The sequence below is a fragment of the Bos indicus genome, chromosome 5 (genome assembly GCF_029378745.1).
Source record: "Bos indicus isolate NIAB-ARS_2022 breed Sahiwal x Tharparkar chromosome 5, NIAB-ARS_B.indTharparkar_mat_pri_1.0, whole genome shotgun sequence".
NCBI lineage: Eukaryota > Metazoa > Chordata > Mammalia > Artiodactyla > Bovidae > Bos > Bos indicus.
The window spans coordinates 62,979,710-62,996,773 of NC_091764.1; the positions used below are offsets into that span (position 1 = coordinate 62,979,710).

General features: G+C 40.3%; 1 protein-coding gene across 14 annotated transcripts in view; it reads right to left on the bottom strand.

Moving 5' to 3' along the window:
- The window catches only part of ANKS1B (ankyrin repeat and sterile alpha motif domain containing 1B), a 1,154,742-nt gene that overhangs the window by 65,199 nt on the left and 1,072,479 nt on the right, over positions 1-17,064 (bottom strand). For 6 of the 14 annotated variants that reach the window (XM_070789581.1, XM_070789579.1, XM_070789577.1 and 3 more), the window contains 3 exons: positions 11,080-11,154; positions 5,416-5,544; positions 3,128-3,199 (listed from right to left, as the gene is read on the bottom strand). In XM_070789581.1, the coding sequence (XP_070645682.1) occupies positions 3,128-3,199; positions 5,416-5,544; positions 11,080-11,154 (276 nt within the window). The remainder of the gene's footprint in view (positions 1-3,127; positions 3,200-5,415; positions 5,545-11,079; positions 11,155-17,064) is intronic. The other 8 variants (XM_019961140.2, XM_070789585.1, XM_070789584.1 and 5 more) reach the window with 2 other exon arrangements.

Genomic DNA, 17,064 nt, shown 5'->3' on the forward strand with positions numbered 1-17,064 from the left:
GCTGAAACTGCAATACTTTGGCCACCTCATGCGAAGAGTTGACTCATCGGAAAAGACACTGATGCTTGGAGGGATTGGGGGCAGGAGGAGAAGGGGACGACAGAGGATGAGATGGCTGGATGGCATCACCGACTCGATGCACATAGGTTTGAGCAGATTCTGGGAGTTGGTGATGGACAGGGAGGCCTGGCGTGCTGCGATTCATGGAGTCACAAAGAGTCGGACATGACTGAGCGATTGAACTGACTGAATCTTATAGACACTTTAAGGGTTCCTGAAACTACTCTAAAACTATTTATCAACATAAATGATCCATTTTCAGATATTTTAAAACTCAAGGCAATAAATGTTTAATCGGCTCACGTGAGAGGTACTGAGTGTGCACGTGCTCAGTCGCTCAGTCGTGTCTGACTCTTCGTGACTGCATGGACTGTAGCCCACCAGGCTCCTCAGTCCATAGGATTCTTCAGGCAAGAATACTGGAGTGGGTTGCCATGCCCTCCTCTAGGGGATCTTCCCAACCCAGGGATTGAATCCATGTCCTCTTATGTCTCCTGCCTTGACAGGCAGATTCTTTATCACCAGTGCCGCCTGGGAAGCCCAAGGCACTTTATTTCTATTATTATTACATTAGCTCCACCTCAGATCACCAGGCATTAGATGCCAGAGGTTGAGGACCCCTGCCCTAATGTACTTCCCCTAAGGAGATCTGATTCTACTGGGACTTTTGGCTGAAATGTCACCATATTGAAAACAGAGAGAACAGTAACTGGAGGTTCAAAGGGAGCATTAACTGCAAACTGAGATCCACAGCATTTTCAGTCAGTGAGAGCTCTAGTTCACAAATCAATAGTCCCAGACAGCAGATCAAATTTGCACTTCTGGTGTTTAAAGGCTCTGATGAACCCAGTGAGTGCAACTTTAGCTACTTTGTCAAAGACTGATATTTATTTAATCAAGATGGGAAATAAGGGTTTTTTGATATCCCAAGTAGCAATGAAGTTCTTATTTTCATGTAAACTACTCAAAATAAACACCAAGGGCAGCAAACTGGAAAAACACCCTAAAGAACAGAAGAATGGCTTCTAAATAGATGGCTTTTTCATTTTAAGCAACAGACAAGTATTTAACTAAATTATTCTCCACTGAGACTGTTGAAATGGTTTTGCTATTGCTGTCCAAATGGAATTTCAGATCCACTTAATTTCAAGAAATTGACTGAAATTTAAATCACAGATCTGGTGTATTTTAGATGGTGCTATGTGCTCTATGTGCTACTTATGCTCATTACTGCACTGACGTAGCTGGATTCAGATAACTGAGTTAATAGTATTAAATCAGAGATGCCAAATTAATTTCTTCGACATGTTCATGAACGGCTCTAAAATTATTGAGGCTTGATGATTAAAAACCTTTCCCATTTTCTTATTGTTCTTTGAGAGATAATTAGAATACAAGTTTTCCAGAATTATAAAAACCAGGAAGAACCCTAATGGGATCTAGTCCAATGTTCTTATTTTCTAAGAAAATGAAGCCCAGGAAAAGCAGGGGAATGTAGTAGTTAAAAGCTTGGGCTCTGGAGTCAGCCAGACCCAGTCCCAGATTGGCAAGTTATTCACTGTCTGATCTTGGGAAAGTTATTTAATCAGTTTCTTCACCTACAAAATGGGGCTAACAACAGTATTAATCTCACAGCTTTGTGGTAAAGATTAGATGAGCAAACGCTCAAGGTATTCAGCACAGAAGATTGGCACATTGTAACTACTCAGTAAATTTACCAGTTATTATGACAAAACAGCAAGTCCTAAGGCAAGTAAGCACCAACAGAACTGGAACTTGGAGCTCCTGCACATATCAGGGATTTTTTTTTTAAATCTAAACACAGTACCTGTAATAAAGATTCCTTGGTCCTGACAATTTAAGTATACTATACCTACATCAAATAGAAAGACAACTGTTTCAGTCCTTCTGCTACTGAATTCATCAAAATATCAAATCAGCCATTACATACAGAGGCATCAATGTCATGAAGATTCATACATGTTTAGTGTTCCATGAGCAATGACTGTTAAATTACATGCTTTTAAGTATTTCCCACCAAAGCTGCTTGTATAAAATAAATGATAAACAGAAGTTAGGGTTTCACTTGCTAATGATCTCAAACTTGACTGGTTAGTTGCTATGTGGATTAAGTCCGATATTCTTACTTTGTATCATCAGTGAGATATCACCATGGCTTCTACACATCTGCTATGGAGGAAGAATAAGGGACACATGAAAGAAAAAGCCCACTGGATCTCTCTCAGTGAGAACTGGTTTGACTAATACAGGGTCCTGGGAACCCAGCAGCCACCAATCACAGACATTTGAAATTGCCATTTCTATCAAGATTGTGTCCTTACATGATTCAATTTGGAGTTGTATGGTTTTCTTATTTTAAAAAAATGAATAATTAAAAAGCTCCTAACCCACTCCAGTACTCTTGCCTGGAAAATCCCATGGACGGAGGAGCCTAGTAGGCTGTAGTCCATGGGGTCACGAAGAGTTGGACACGACTGAGCAACTTTACTTTCACTTTTCACTTTCATGCATTGGAGAAGGAAATGGCAACCCACTCCAGTGTTCTTGCCTGGAGAATCCCAGGGACAGCGGAGCCTGGTGGGCTGCCATCTGTGGGGTCGCACAGAGTCAGACACGACTGAAGTGACTTAGCAGCAGCAGCAAGGCATATTAGCTTTAAATAATATGCTCTCAATATTCCTACATTTGTTAATTTTTAGTTAGTTGGCAGTCTTTTCAGTAAGTGTTCTCAGACTGCCAAGTGGGTGCTTAAAATATTTTTTTTTGTAGTAAACTAAAGGTCATTTTTCTTGTAATCTGGAGATGATCAATGTATATAAAATTACTTTAAATCTTTAAAAATCAGAGTAACTGCATCCAACAGATATCAAATCGAACCACAGTGGCATAAACATGAACAAAAACCCAAACACCTTTTTATATAACACCAGTGTGATTCAGCAGACCAAAAGATGAAGAAAATAGGAATTTGAGAAGCAGCAATTTGTATCCATACCCAGTATTTAGTGTTTCAGTGACAAGAAATAAAGTCGTTTGGCAAACTTACCCGCATTTTTGCACAAGCATCTTGGGTTGATTCTGTCCCCCTGAGCTCTTTTATCAGCATAGAACCTAAATACTGAAATACAAAAAAATCAATCAATCAATCAATGATTTATGAAAAACAGAACATAAATATGAGTAGCAATTTAAAAGCAGATTGTAGAAGTACTACTGGCCAGCTTTCCTGGTTGTAGGCTGCTGCATAACTTTTAAAAACTAACAGTAACTAATTCTAACAAATAAATGTATGTATACAGAGAATGCAGCAGAATTAACCACAGTTCTGAAAGCTGTAAATTGCTCTTTGTAATAAAACTGCAGTAGTTTCTAAAGATGCCATCTTTCAGATCATATTTAACTGCAAAATGGGGCCGTCTAAAAATGTTTTCCCTTTTTTTTTTTTTTGAGGCAGCAATGTCTGCAAAAATAAATCACATCACTATCTATGTAATTACAGGGTTGTATGAGACAGCTGAGAAGCGAAGCAACATACACCCCATTTGGACTTAGTTGGCTGCATAGGTAATTAATGTTAGGCTGCTCTTAGGCAGAGACAAAGTTTGGGACCTTTTTCATTCTCAGTTCCGTGCCCGGTGGTTGATCCACCTGAGAATGGGCTGGACGTATGCGGGGAGAGAGAACGCCATTCTCAGTTGTTCCACAGCCCAGGGAGCTGAGTTCCTTGGTGCAAACTGACACTGGAGGGGCTGAACAGGGCGGGAGAAGGATGGTAGTATCTCCTGCCAGGAATCACCACTTTGCTGTTAGGTGATAGGCTCCAATGCTGCCTTAGTACAGATGGTCACACACACTCCAAGCTCTGGCCGGGGGTAAAAAGTTTTTAGCAAAATGTCTGTTTTGCCTTCCTATCAATTGACTCTCCTTCAACCTTTTGAAAGGGGCTTCCCAGGTGACGCTAGTGGTAAAGAACCTCCCTGCCAGTGCAGGAGACATGAGACTCAGGTTCCATCTCTGGTTCAGGAAGACTCCCTGGAGGAGGGCATGGCAACCCACTCCAGCATTCTTTCTGGGAGAATGTCATGGACAGAGGAGCCTGGCGAGCTATCGTCCATAGAGTCACAAAGACTCAGATGTTACTTAGCACGCGCACACACCACCTTTTGAAACTTCATTAAGGTTCTTTCCATCTGTCATTTTTCTCTACTTTCCTTCAAAAAAAGAGAGAAAAGAAACAGCTCAATATGTCTTTTTAAAGAGTGTATTAAAATGATTGTTTTCTGGATGTGACTGAGGAGACCCTGGCACTCTGCAAAAACTGGGCTGGGAATCAGTCTTTTAGACCCACGAGATCCCGGACTTGAAGAGTTTGTGCACAGGCACAATAGCAGAGGGTTCAGTCAAGGGCTTCCAAGAAGGCATGCTCAGAAAGGCTCAGGGATCTGGTGTTTGGGTCTTGGAGGAAGAAGGAGGAACTGCAGTCTTACAGTTTTGGGGGAGATTATGACTGAAATAAGTCCAGTGCTTCAAGACACAAGCAGTTAAAGAGGTGCAGAGAGCACAAAATGAAAAGACTAAACTGCTGTGAGATAATCAGGACCTTTACATCTTCATAAATCAATGACGATGATTGTGGTGAAACCCTTATCTTCTTTTTGATGTTTTTCATTATCTTATTTTTGAAAATATGAAATCCTCATCTTTTAAGGTATCAGGAAACTTTGTCCTAATTAAAACATTTATTTTTAAGAAAGACAGTTTCAATGTTCTGCTGAGGGTTCAGCCACTTTCCCTGCTATAGTCATGACAACCATCTGCCCCCAAACTGATGGTATCTTTTGAACATTTACCTGTTCATATCACTCACAATCTCAGCTAAGCCTGATTCCCTCTCCTATCTAAAAAAAGAAAAAAGCCTAGTAATATAATCCAAATGATGACAATGAAAAGAATCTGGTATTTACATAAAGCTGTAGACCCAATGTTTTGAGATAACTGGTGAGTTATGTGGAAATGCCTATATGTGCTCTATTTACAGTCATTTCCATTTTAAGACAGCAATTTATCACATTTAATTTAAAATACACAACCATGTATGAAGAAGGCAAAACAGACCTTAAGCTTACAAGATTAAAAGGGTTATAAAGTTCCATTTGTTTGGAATTTCCAAGTAGCCTTTGAAGAAGGCTTCTTTAAGAAAAAAAAGAGAAGGGGAAAACATTTTAGGAATTTCAGTGATGAATGTCTGGGGATATTTGAATATAAAAGCAAACAAGCTAGAAATGTACCCTCTATTCCTGCTGGTACCCAAGTACTCAGTTCTGGGTAACTTACAAAAGCTTTGTAATCACATGACTGGAAGATGAGCTTTTCCGGGTGGTGTTGCCAGTACTGCACTGGAGTTGAGGCTGTGGCTTCGTTTGGAGGTCGCAAGGTAATGGAAGGTTCTCCCCAGTCTCCTGTCTGAAAATCACATTTATTCTAGAGGTAACATGAGTAATAGGCTAAGTTCATGCACTATAGCTGGCCTGAGTTCATCTTAAACCTGTGTGCCATAAAGGTGCAAATACATTTGAGTGTGTTATATGGTTATTATGGTTTTATATGTCCTACCATCCTGTTTCCCAAAGCTAAGTTAACTTTTGAGGTATGAAAGAAGTTGACTTACTCTATTTTTAGAATGACATCCTAAGCTAAGTACTCTTAAAATTAAACATGAAGATATTCATAAATGATTTACTAAGTCATAATTTTCTGTTCCAACAGAAAAGAACATATGATCTTTGAAAGACTTTTCTGTTTTTAAACTTGACTGTTTGAAATTTTTAGTTTGAAATGCATTCTCAATACACCGGTTTATAAATTTCAGTTCCTGATGAGGACATGTACCATGTACTTTGAAAAATTTTGTATCTCTGGAGAGAAAATATGGTAGGCGTGACACTAGACAAAATTTCAGAAGAAAATGTCCTAGTGGATGATACCTAGTTTCCCTCCTCCGAATTCATTTGTATCAATATAACACCCCATGATTGTCTTGGATATACTCAAACTCCTCCCTCAGAAAACCTAAAGCATGACTGAAGAATAAATATTTAAATACCAGGGTTGGTCATATGTGCATATGCATGTACTTGGGGAGCCTGATCACAAGTACAAGCACAGTCCATGTGACGGTATATCACGTAGTACCTGAGCCCACTAAGACAGACTTTACACAGAAGGACATCCCATCATTTTAATGACCATTTTCCATGAGGTTAACCTCAACATGTTTTATTACTGTAATGGTTTAGTGTGAGCGCCTATAAAGTCAAATTTCTAACTGGCTTTAAAAAACAGAAGAATTCCAGAGCCCCTTAGGGAAAGCATAGGCCATTTCGTGAGGCAGAGAGCCTGAAATTTTCTCTTTGAGATCCGTCAATCCCAACCACAGGAAGAGAAAAATGAGCCTCATGTTATTTCCTTGGCTTCTCACTGGAGTATGTGACTGGTCAGAACCCTCGGCTCCTCTCTCTGAGCTATTCTGCTTGTTAGTTTTGTTCCAGTTGCTAATTTACTTGCACAGGGCTCGGTTCTCCCATCTTCCATCTGTTGATATCATTAAGACTTTATCTGGAATATTTACTTAAGCATTTTTAAGCAAAAATCCTTCATTTTATGACCCATCCCTGACTCATTCTTAAGTTTTCTCTTTGTTTAAATGGATTTTTATTTTGTAAAAACAGTGACTAGTTGCAATTAAGTTTTCCTCTGACTTGCTATTTTGATCTTTTCTTTTCCTTCTCTCCTAAATGTTTGGATCTTAATTTCAACTGACATGATTTGCTCTTAAAAAAACTAGTATAAAATTAAAAATGCAGAATATGTGAATTTCAATATTATTTCGAAGGTGAGTGTAATAACCTTTAAATGATAACAGTTAAAACTCTGGAAACATGCAACAGTGAGTTCTTAATTCAAAGTTCTCCCCACATCCAGCAAATCATCCTCTCATCTCCCCCATTAACTGACACCCCCAGTCTCCCCCTCCCTTGATAAAGCAACAACAACACAGCAAACAGGTGTTGTACACTTAAGTCACAGGTAACACTGTTAACGCAACAACAGAAGTTTGCACGCAACTTCGTGGAATGATACAAAGGGAGCTGGTTGACCTCAAGAGATCCTTGGATCCAGTGTCTGCTGACGTGACAATGCAAATCAAGCATCCAGTCTTCAGCGTTAGCCCTGTCATCGTTTAGCTGAGGTTCACCGTGGCCAAGCTCAACAGGCAGTTTTCAGAAAAGCCTGAACAGACATGGCAGGAGCTGGGGGTACCATGGGTTGCGGGTCAAGGGATGGGGGAGGGCTGGGGGTGGGAATGGGTGGGATGAAGCTGGGGTTATGGGGACATTTCAGGTGTTTGTACGTTAAGCATGCAAATCATATGCAAATTCATTCTCTAATTGCTGAATTAACTCAGGCACTTTTATAATTAAATTTCAATGTGAGTTCCACATACACTTAAAGCAGAATGCTGATCCAAATATTTACATCATCCACAGAAGTCAGAGCAGCCATTTTGGGAATAACAGCACATAACATCTCAGTCTGGAAACGACCTCGATCTCTTATTTCATAAGCATTTGAAGAATTTAGTGGTGCGTCCATTTCATCTGCTTAGGCAGCGCCATCATCTGCTCTCCTGTGACTCCACTTTGTCCAGAAATCCCAAACCACCTGCTCCGAATCTGGAGTGCTCTGACACGCTTCCCCGACATGCAATGGGGGAAGATAATTATAGGGAAGAGAAACAGAATCCTTATTTTCTTTGTGGCCCAGAAACTATGCTCCAGACCAAATATTTAAAAAATTCCCTACAGGGACTGAATCTGCCTTTCTGGAAATAGAAACTGAATTTTGTCATACTGAGTGCTATTTCCAGAAATTCATTTTCAAACAGAGGAAAAAGTGTTCTTAAAATTGAATTTATAAGGAAATAATTTTCTTTTCTTCCTGGAAACTCATCAACTGATTATTATTTTTAACCTTAGATATAAGAGTATTTAGAAGACTCTGTTTGTAGGTGTTGATTTTTCTCTTTGGAATTAATTCAGTGGGAATGGATGGACTCATCATTACACTATTGTAAAGGACAGATGTGGCCTGCCCTGGGGTGGGATTCAGCTTCATCTCCTTGAGGGACAGTAAAAACAAAAGAACTTAGAGAGCAAGGGTGCCCTCGGTCTCTGTCCTTTTGGAGGCAGGAATGAACTATGGAGGAAACAGGTCGAGTGGTGATAACATGGAGGAGCAGCAGAGAGAAAAAGCAAGGGAGGGGTTTGCCTCACATTTCAAATAGTTTCAATTGTGAAGCCCAGTATTAGGTCTTGTTAAACACAAAATTTATATCCAGATATTATCTGTATTTCTTCAGGTAAATTTAAAAAATTAATAATCTCTCAGTTAAAAATGCTTATTAAATATTAATTAAAAATCAAACAGACTTAAAAAGTCTTTTGTCTGAAATAACGGTTTATAATAAAGTCTTATCTTTAGCAAAACATGGGTTACTATGAGGCAATAATGTTTAATTAGAATAACAAAATAAAATTGCAAAAGTCTGTCATATTGTAAATTATTAGTGACTGGCAGTACTCTTTAAAAGGCTTAAGTAATTGCAGAAGAGAAATTACAGTGATTCAAGGCACTTTTACTAAATATCTTCAGGCTACTTCTTTATAGCTTAAAATACTTGGAGAAAAACCTTTCCTTTAGGTTCATGTATTAAATGATCTTAATAGTTCAAGAATTTGGTCATGGCTTAAAACCTTGTTTACTTGGCATTTATGTATGTATTTGTTCCTTTAGGACATAATTAAACAGAAGAAAATGTACATTATTAGTTATCCCTTCAAACTCAAATAAAACTTAATCTTCTAATACGAAAGAAAAACATAATTTGAGATTAAAGTTTTAAACAGAGAATTGATTCTGCTTAATAGGTATTTACCAACTGCCAACTAGAAATTCTTAGCCTGCTGAGTTTTAAGGATTATAATTGGGCCATACTCAATATAATGTAATTAAATTAAATGTCTCATACCCACCAGCTGAAAAGTATAAGCCACTAACTGAATTTAGTTATAACGCAGAAAAAAATTTGCAAAATTCCATGATAGATGTTTATTGGATGGTAGATTCCAAAATGCAGCTATTAATCTTTTCATTATTTCAAAAGGTGGTAAAACTGCATGGTTTTAGTTCATTTGCACCAGATATCTAATTCAAAAACAAGGCTCTATCCCCCAAAATGGAAACTGAAGATATCACATATTCTATGTGTTCTGAGAATACAAAGGGGAAACACTGTTTATATTCTTTCTTTCTTCTTAAGGAAAAGTTTTGTTAGGATGTCAGTAAATAATTAAAAGCTATGATTAGGATCTAGCTCTCTAACATGGACAGGGAAGTATGGTATTTTCCAAGCCTTATCTTATTCTTTAAAAAAATTTTTAAATGAGGACTTAATTGATTTTTTTAATAGAAGCTTTTAAATCTTTTCTATTAGGAACAACTCCCACCTACCTGCTTGTAAATTTAGATTGAATATTAACAAACATTGTTTTCTATTTCTTCAGATCACTTAATAAAAAACTAAAATGATTTTAAATGACAATTGTTATTTTCAGGTTTCACTTTCAATAATTCTAACAAATATTAGAGGTGGGCTACCCAAACATACATAAGTTATATGATTACATTTACTTTCCCTTATCTCAACAGCTTTGAAGAAGGCACATATGTATACATATGTGTACATACATTGGGATGTGAATGTAAGGAAAGGCCTCCTACAAACAGTTCACACACACATGAAAGCAAGATGCTGGTGCAGTTCTTCTAAAACATCTTCAAGAATAAAGAATGCAGCTGGTTATCCTAAATTTGTTTCTTTTGATAAAAGAGCGGAGATGGCCACTTCTGAACGTGAAAAAGCACTGGTTAGAGAGCGTTAACGTGTTCAGGAGGAACTGCTGGGTCACGGGAGCAGCAGTACCAGGCAATGTATAGACTGGTCCCCAAGAGCCAGAAATCCCATGCACACAAGGAGGGGTATGCCTGACGTGGCACCCCAAAAGAGGCCCTCTGCATGCTGCCCCAAGAGCTCTGCAAAAGCTCTTTTGAGTGATTCTCAACCAAAAGTCTCAACCTCTCAGACAGCAGGCTGCCCAATGAGAAAAATTTAAGAGTGTGAAAATAGGATTGTATTTTAAAATATGAAATAGACAAAAAAAAACCAAACATGAAAATGTTTACTTTCCAAACAAAAATGAATTTTTAAATGTATGCAAAGGTGAAATGTGAATATCTGAATATTAAGCAGCTCAGAGTACAATAGGTCGTGATTTGCATGCATTCCAAAGATCAATTCAGTACTGTCAAGTGAAAAAAAAAAGAAAGGATTAGGCTGAGAACCACTTTGTAGCTGTAATGGTGCCTCTCTTGGCTACAGTCCTCTTGCATTTGCATAAAACTTATATAGAATATCATGCAAATCATACTCAAATATTTCTCACAAGTGAAGCGCATGAACCTTTGTGTTAGGCACAAAGAACTGAATAGCCCATGGACAAGGGAAATACAAAATGGGGAAGACTAACACTGATATATACATGGGTATATATATATATCAATTTACCCTTTTCCTTTCTCCTGTGAAAGCAAGTGAACGCGGACACCTGGGATGAAAGCCAAACTCACACGGGACAGATTTTAACTGTAGACTTCCAAACCAAGTACGTTTCTCATTTCAGGACAATGTTTTGCACGTTAACTTAGTCACGAGGCACAGTGAATGAAGTATAATAAACAATAAAAAAAAAAATCTCGGGAGTTGTTAGACATCACAAATTTTCTGCATTGCCAGGACATAGTCCCTATAGCTATTGACGACACTGCAACACACGACACAGCGCAAGTTCAGGAAGAGAAAATAACCATTTGTAACCTTACATTATGAACCTGATGGATGGCTGAGAAAGGAAATCCAGCGTTCTGATTCGTCCATATCTCACAGACAGACGACTGCTGATATAAACAGAAAACTATCTCATCTTGTCAATATTTAAAACACGGCAGCTACCAAGGTAGCATCAAGGAAGGGGAGGAGGAAAATAATAAAGAGCAAAGAATCACATTTCTTAAAAAAACAACAACAACACTCAAAAAATGCTTTAGGTTGCCCGAGGTTTAATAATTGACTGCCATGTCATTCTTTTGCTTAAAAACATTTTGGGTTGGCTGGGAGAAAAAAAAAAGACCATTTATGCATTAGTTTTATGTCAAAGGAAATTACCAATCCACTCACATCTTGAAGAAAGCAAACTGTGTTTTTCCACTTGCCAAAGAGAATGGAAATACTTTCCCCCTTCACGTCATTCATTTCATAGGATAAATATTTTCATGAAGTTCAAGAAAGATAGGAAAAAAGTCTTTAACACAAGCCAAACATTTTTATTTTCTTATGGGCAAACGACCAGGAGCACACAATGCAATAAAACGACTTCCCTACTTTAGTCATTGCTCAGCTTGATAAACCTAGAAGATATTTTCCCCCTCCAGAGTTCTCAAGGGCAAACTCTGTGATTAACAAGGGGAGAAGTGTCCGTTTGCTGCCCAGCAGTGGGAGCGTGTGGTGGTGGAGGGGGCGCCATGGAGGCGGAATGGGGGGTGGGTTGGGGTCTGGAAGCTCAGTTCTGTCACTCACCAGAAACTCTGGGTAACAGCATTTGCTTTTTTATGAGTCTAATGAGTCAGCTCCATGTTTTGGACTCTCCACCACACCACTAACAATCCAATAACCAACAGTTATTAAAAGGCAATAATGTTTGCTTAGAACCAAATGCCCAATGAACCAGCACCCTCCCAGGAGTTACAGCAGAAACCACCAGATAAACCAATGAGGCTCCTGGCCTGACCTTTACAGAGTTCTTTTCCTGAATTCCATCATCTAAAAGACGCTGTGAAATCGAATCACAGAAAATGGCAGAACGCCTAAGCTTATTCAGCCAAGCACGGTGAACATCCCCAGAATTCACAAGCAGAGCGTGTTACAAAGATCAGTGCAGAAAGGAGATAAGAACACAAGCACCGTATGGTTTAGAAACCCAGCAAGGAACCCTATCACCAGCAAGTGTGCAAGTGTGGAAACGAAAGCTTTCCTCTGGCTAAATGTTTCTCCCACCTCCACCCTACCAGAAACGTTCACCATAAATTTAACATCTCTCTCTCCAGTTCCAAACGCAGCTCCATACCCACCTACATCTTGCTCTCCATTACTTCTGTCATCTGGATGGCTGGCTGGGGACAGACTGTCGGGTAACTGGCATTCTGTTAAGAAAGTAAGATACCTGGGGTCTGACCAAAAGGCACTTCCAACCACCTCTCACTTAAACGCAGCTCTGCTCTTCTCAGCATCTGCCCTAAACAGCATGCCATTTTCTCCACAGCGGTGGGGGCAGGGGTGGGGCATCTACCCCTTCCTACTTTTCAAAAATTAAATCTCTAGCAAGTTAAGCATTGGGGTCATTAAACTCCCAGCCTCATCTCCAATAGCTGTCATCTGATTTAAATATATTAACTCCATGCTTCAGTAGGATTACCATCTTAACTGGCACCAAACATGCTTCGAGGAAACCCTTAAAGCACTGTCACCCACAGTTTTGAGCTAATTCTTTTACATACATTACATCTTCTCCAACGTTCACAGAATTTTAGTGACAGAAGTAATCCAGGGATCACCTGTCATCTGACAGATGAAGACAATGACATCCAGAGAGGTTCAGTAGCTTGCTGAGGTCACATAGGAAAGTGTTACAACATGTCAGCAGGCTAGGAAGGAGTGCCAGCCCAGTAATGACTTCACCAGAAGGTGGAGGGGGCTATTCAGTTATATGAAGTCTGTTTACTAATCCTGAAAGAAATACACATAAATGGAGTCAGTTTATGAAACAGTCTCAACTCCACAGGGGGTTCAGATACCTTAATGTTCTATTTTCCAATCATTACCCCCAGATGGGCCATACTCCAATATCATATATGAGTCAAACGTTGCCCTTCCTCATCACATACCTGATGGGGCAGTAGAGCCCACTTTGGAGCCCTCCTACCCCAAGCTCTGCCTCCTTCATGCACTTAGCTGGGGAGAAGGACACAGGAGAAGGACAAGGGCCCCTTTCTTATCTGGCAGTGGCTGAATTCTCTCTGTTGGTTGTCTGCTTATCAGGGTAACACTAACTTGGTCTCTGACCCCTCCTGTAGGAGCTGCCCTGCCCTGGATTCTACTGTATCTGTGAAGGTTCTCTGGAGGGCTCTGCTGGGAAGGGCGTGGGGTCTGGATAGCACTGTTCCTGATACGAGAAATCTGGCTCTAGGGTGACTTTCTCCGACCCCTATTCAACCTTCCTAGCACACACGCACGCCCCTTGGGTGGGAGGCAGGGGAGCACATACAAGCCCAGCCTCTTCCTGAATGCCCACCCACACCACACACAAGTGCATCCGTGCCATGCAGAGCACGTGGCTCCACAACCACTCCGCTCTCTGCCAGGACACTTCCCTCCAGTTCTCTCTTCCTCAGTTCAGGCTGGTCTACATGTGTCTGCTCCCGGAAGTCCACTGACGGAGAGAGACGCCAGGTTCCCCTACTCTGGGTGAACGTTCCCCTTGGAACCCTTCTCCCCAGGCTTGTGTTGCCTGGGCACGTGCTCTCTCCCCTCCCCTGGGAAGGGAGGGAAAGCCTCAGCTCCTTCCACTGTGGCTCAGACAATCTTCTGACCCGCGCCCCCCGCCCTCCCAGCAGCAATCTTCTACCTCTATGGACAGGCAGCTGCTCTGCCGGACAGAGTACCTGTTGGTCAACTTCTCACCACCTGTTGGTCAACTCCGAGGAGGGAGTCAGGCTCTGTTACCAGCAGCTTTCCCTTTAGAAATACTTGCAATACTTAGAGCCTACAGGAAAGCTCCCCCTTAGCATCCTGTTACATGAATATATCTCCCAACAGTTACAGAAGTTACCAGAGAATTAAGGAGGGAAGAGAGGGTCTTGTGCCATAAGTATTTTATTTTTTAAAAATCTGTGTAAGATTTTCTCAATGAAGAAATAAAACCTACCTCCAGTCATATACACTGAAGAGAGTTCCCACGTGGCATATATACCTTTTAAAGGAGTTACAATAACTGTTTTTCATGTAAAACCTATGTTCAAACTTAAAGTAAAGATGTTCTCCTTTCTAATAATTCTGTGCCTCAATGCAAGTGATAGAAAGTCAGATTTTAAAACCAGTTTAAAATAAAGGCAGTTAATAGTATGTTATGGAGGTTGTTTTTTTAAAAAGCTGATACACGTCAGCTATCACACTAACTTTGATGATTGTTGCTGCTGTTTAGTCATTGTGTCCAACTCTTTAGCAACCCTATGGATTGTAGCCTGCCAGACTCCTCTGTCCATGGGATTTTCCAGGCAAGAATACTGGAGTGGGTAGCCATTTCCTTCTCCAGGGGATCTTCCCGACACAGGGATCAAACCCACGTCTCCTGTCCTGGCAGGATTCTTTACCACTGAGCCACCAGGGAAGCCAATTTTGATGACAGTAAAGACTTGATCAGGCTCCTAGAGTAGTAACTTAAGACGGATCAGCTGTAACTGGTGTCTTCATAACATGGAATGGCTCTTCCAGACACGTGGTTATCAGACTGAGTGTTGGAATGAATTTTTTAAATGCAAAAGAGCTTCCCCTGCAGAATTTCATTATATTTGTTGTTGTTCAGTCGCCCAGTCGTGTCCGACTTTGCAACCCCACGGACTGCAGCATGCCAGGCCTCTCTGTCCCTCACCATCTCCCAAAGTTTGCCCAAGTTCATATCCATTGCATTGGTGATGCCATCCAGCCATCTCATCCTCTGACTCCCTCTTCTCCTTCACTATATTTATGAAGATAACATTTCAGAGTACAACATGTATTGAAGTACTGAGTGTTCAAAAGCTTTGAGAAAGAAAATACTAGTGATAAAATTTCAGCTGGGGCCCAAATTCCTAGAACAGAAGTGAGTTAAATCTAAGCTTTAATTAAACACTAGAATATCCTCATCTGAGAAGATTAATAATAGCACTCGGCCTACTTATTTCACCAGGTTGTTGTGCAGCTCATGCTAAGCTTCACGCAAAAGGGAACTTTTCCACAGCTAGGTTTCTAGGACCTGAAATACAGAAGCTGTCAAACGTATTGACTGAGTGAATGGAATCACAGAATGTGTTCAGTATTTCTTGGCAAATGATCAAGCACCATGGAAGCATTAATTACTCTCCTCGTTATAATTTTTAGTCGATCTACTTTGTTGCTGCCACTTGGGCCCTCAGTAAACTACATCACTGCTAACACACTTCTGGCAAAATGCATCAGAGATTAACCTTGCAGACTTCTTGTTAGAGACGGTCTCATCTTTTCCTGATAAAGGCTGAAAAAGAGCTGCTGACTTTGTTGAAAAGAGAGGAACATCTGTAATTAGCAGACCTATCTGCTAACGGGCTGCTTGTAGGAGCCTGGAAACAGTTCTGTAAAAGGATGGTAAACAGCCTTTGCAATTTCATATGCTTATTAATTTTCTCTCAGTTCCTTTTTCTCATACATCGCAAAAGCTAATTTAGTTGATCTGAATTTGAATTACCATGAAATCCAAATAAATGGGGGTTAATTAAAGGGATAGAAATCTTAAAACTGAGATATCAATAATTTAATATTTATTTCTTTGGTGATGAAGTCAGCACACTTTTGGAGGTGCATAATTTTATCTCAAGTTCAGACCTCTCTCCTGACTCTGCAAACGTTTTCTCAAATACAACACACATCCTGTTCTTGTCACCGTCACATGCCTCAGGTTACCATGAGTACAGTTCAGAAAATACAACGCATTTGCATTCAAATCTAATAACAAAGTAAAAAGAATATCATCTGTCTCCAAAGTCTTTTTCCCAAAGGTCGACTTCTTTTTTGCTCAATTGGTAGTAACCTGGTAATTTACAGTAAGTTCTCTCTCCTTCATTGTCTGTTTTTTGAACATTCATGGTAAGTACTGAAACATCTCCCATTAAAAGCAAATAAGCCCCTTCCCTTGACCCAATATTTTACCTGAGCTCCTGCTCAATTTCTGTTCTTTGAGAAGCAAAGGCCCTGAGAGCTATCTATATGATCTCTGCTTCCCCCTTCCTCTCCTCACGTGAGCCCACTCTACCGAAACCACCGTTCTTCATTTTGTCAAATCCAACTGTTCATCTTCCTTGACCATCTGACACTTGATCACTCCTCCCATTTCCTAGCTCCTCTGCTGGTTACTGTGATCTGATTGTCCTCTGACTCCTGGAGTGTAAGTCCTTAATGCTTTACTTCTGGCTTTACCAGGTGGCCTCATTCTATCCCAATGCCCAAATTTATGTCTCCAGCCCAGACCTCTCCTCTGAACTCCAGAGGCAGACACCCAGCCTTCTTGACACCTCTCTTAATCTTGATGATTAATAAGCATCTTAACCTTAAATTAAATGCCCCAAACCAAGCTTCACATGACCTCTCCCCTCCTATACGCTTTCGTACTTCACTAAATGGCAACCCTTTTCTTCCAGTTAGGGTCATCCTCTTGCTCACCTTTCACATTCAATCCAGCAACAAATCCTACTGAATTTACTTCTAAAATCTCACCATCCTATCTCTACTTGGTCCAAGACACTACCTTTTTTCACTTGGATTCTTCCATTAGCTTCTACACTGGTCTCACTGCTTTCATCCTTGGCCCCGTTGTGCTGATGCTCAATACAACAGCCAAAACGATCCATTTAAAATGAAGGCTGGATCATGCTGCTCTGCTGCATTTAACTCAGAAGAAAATTCAGTCCTAATAATGGGCCTACAAGGAACTCCATCCTCTGTTACCCCTGCCCTGCCTCACC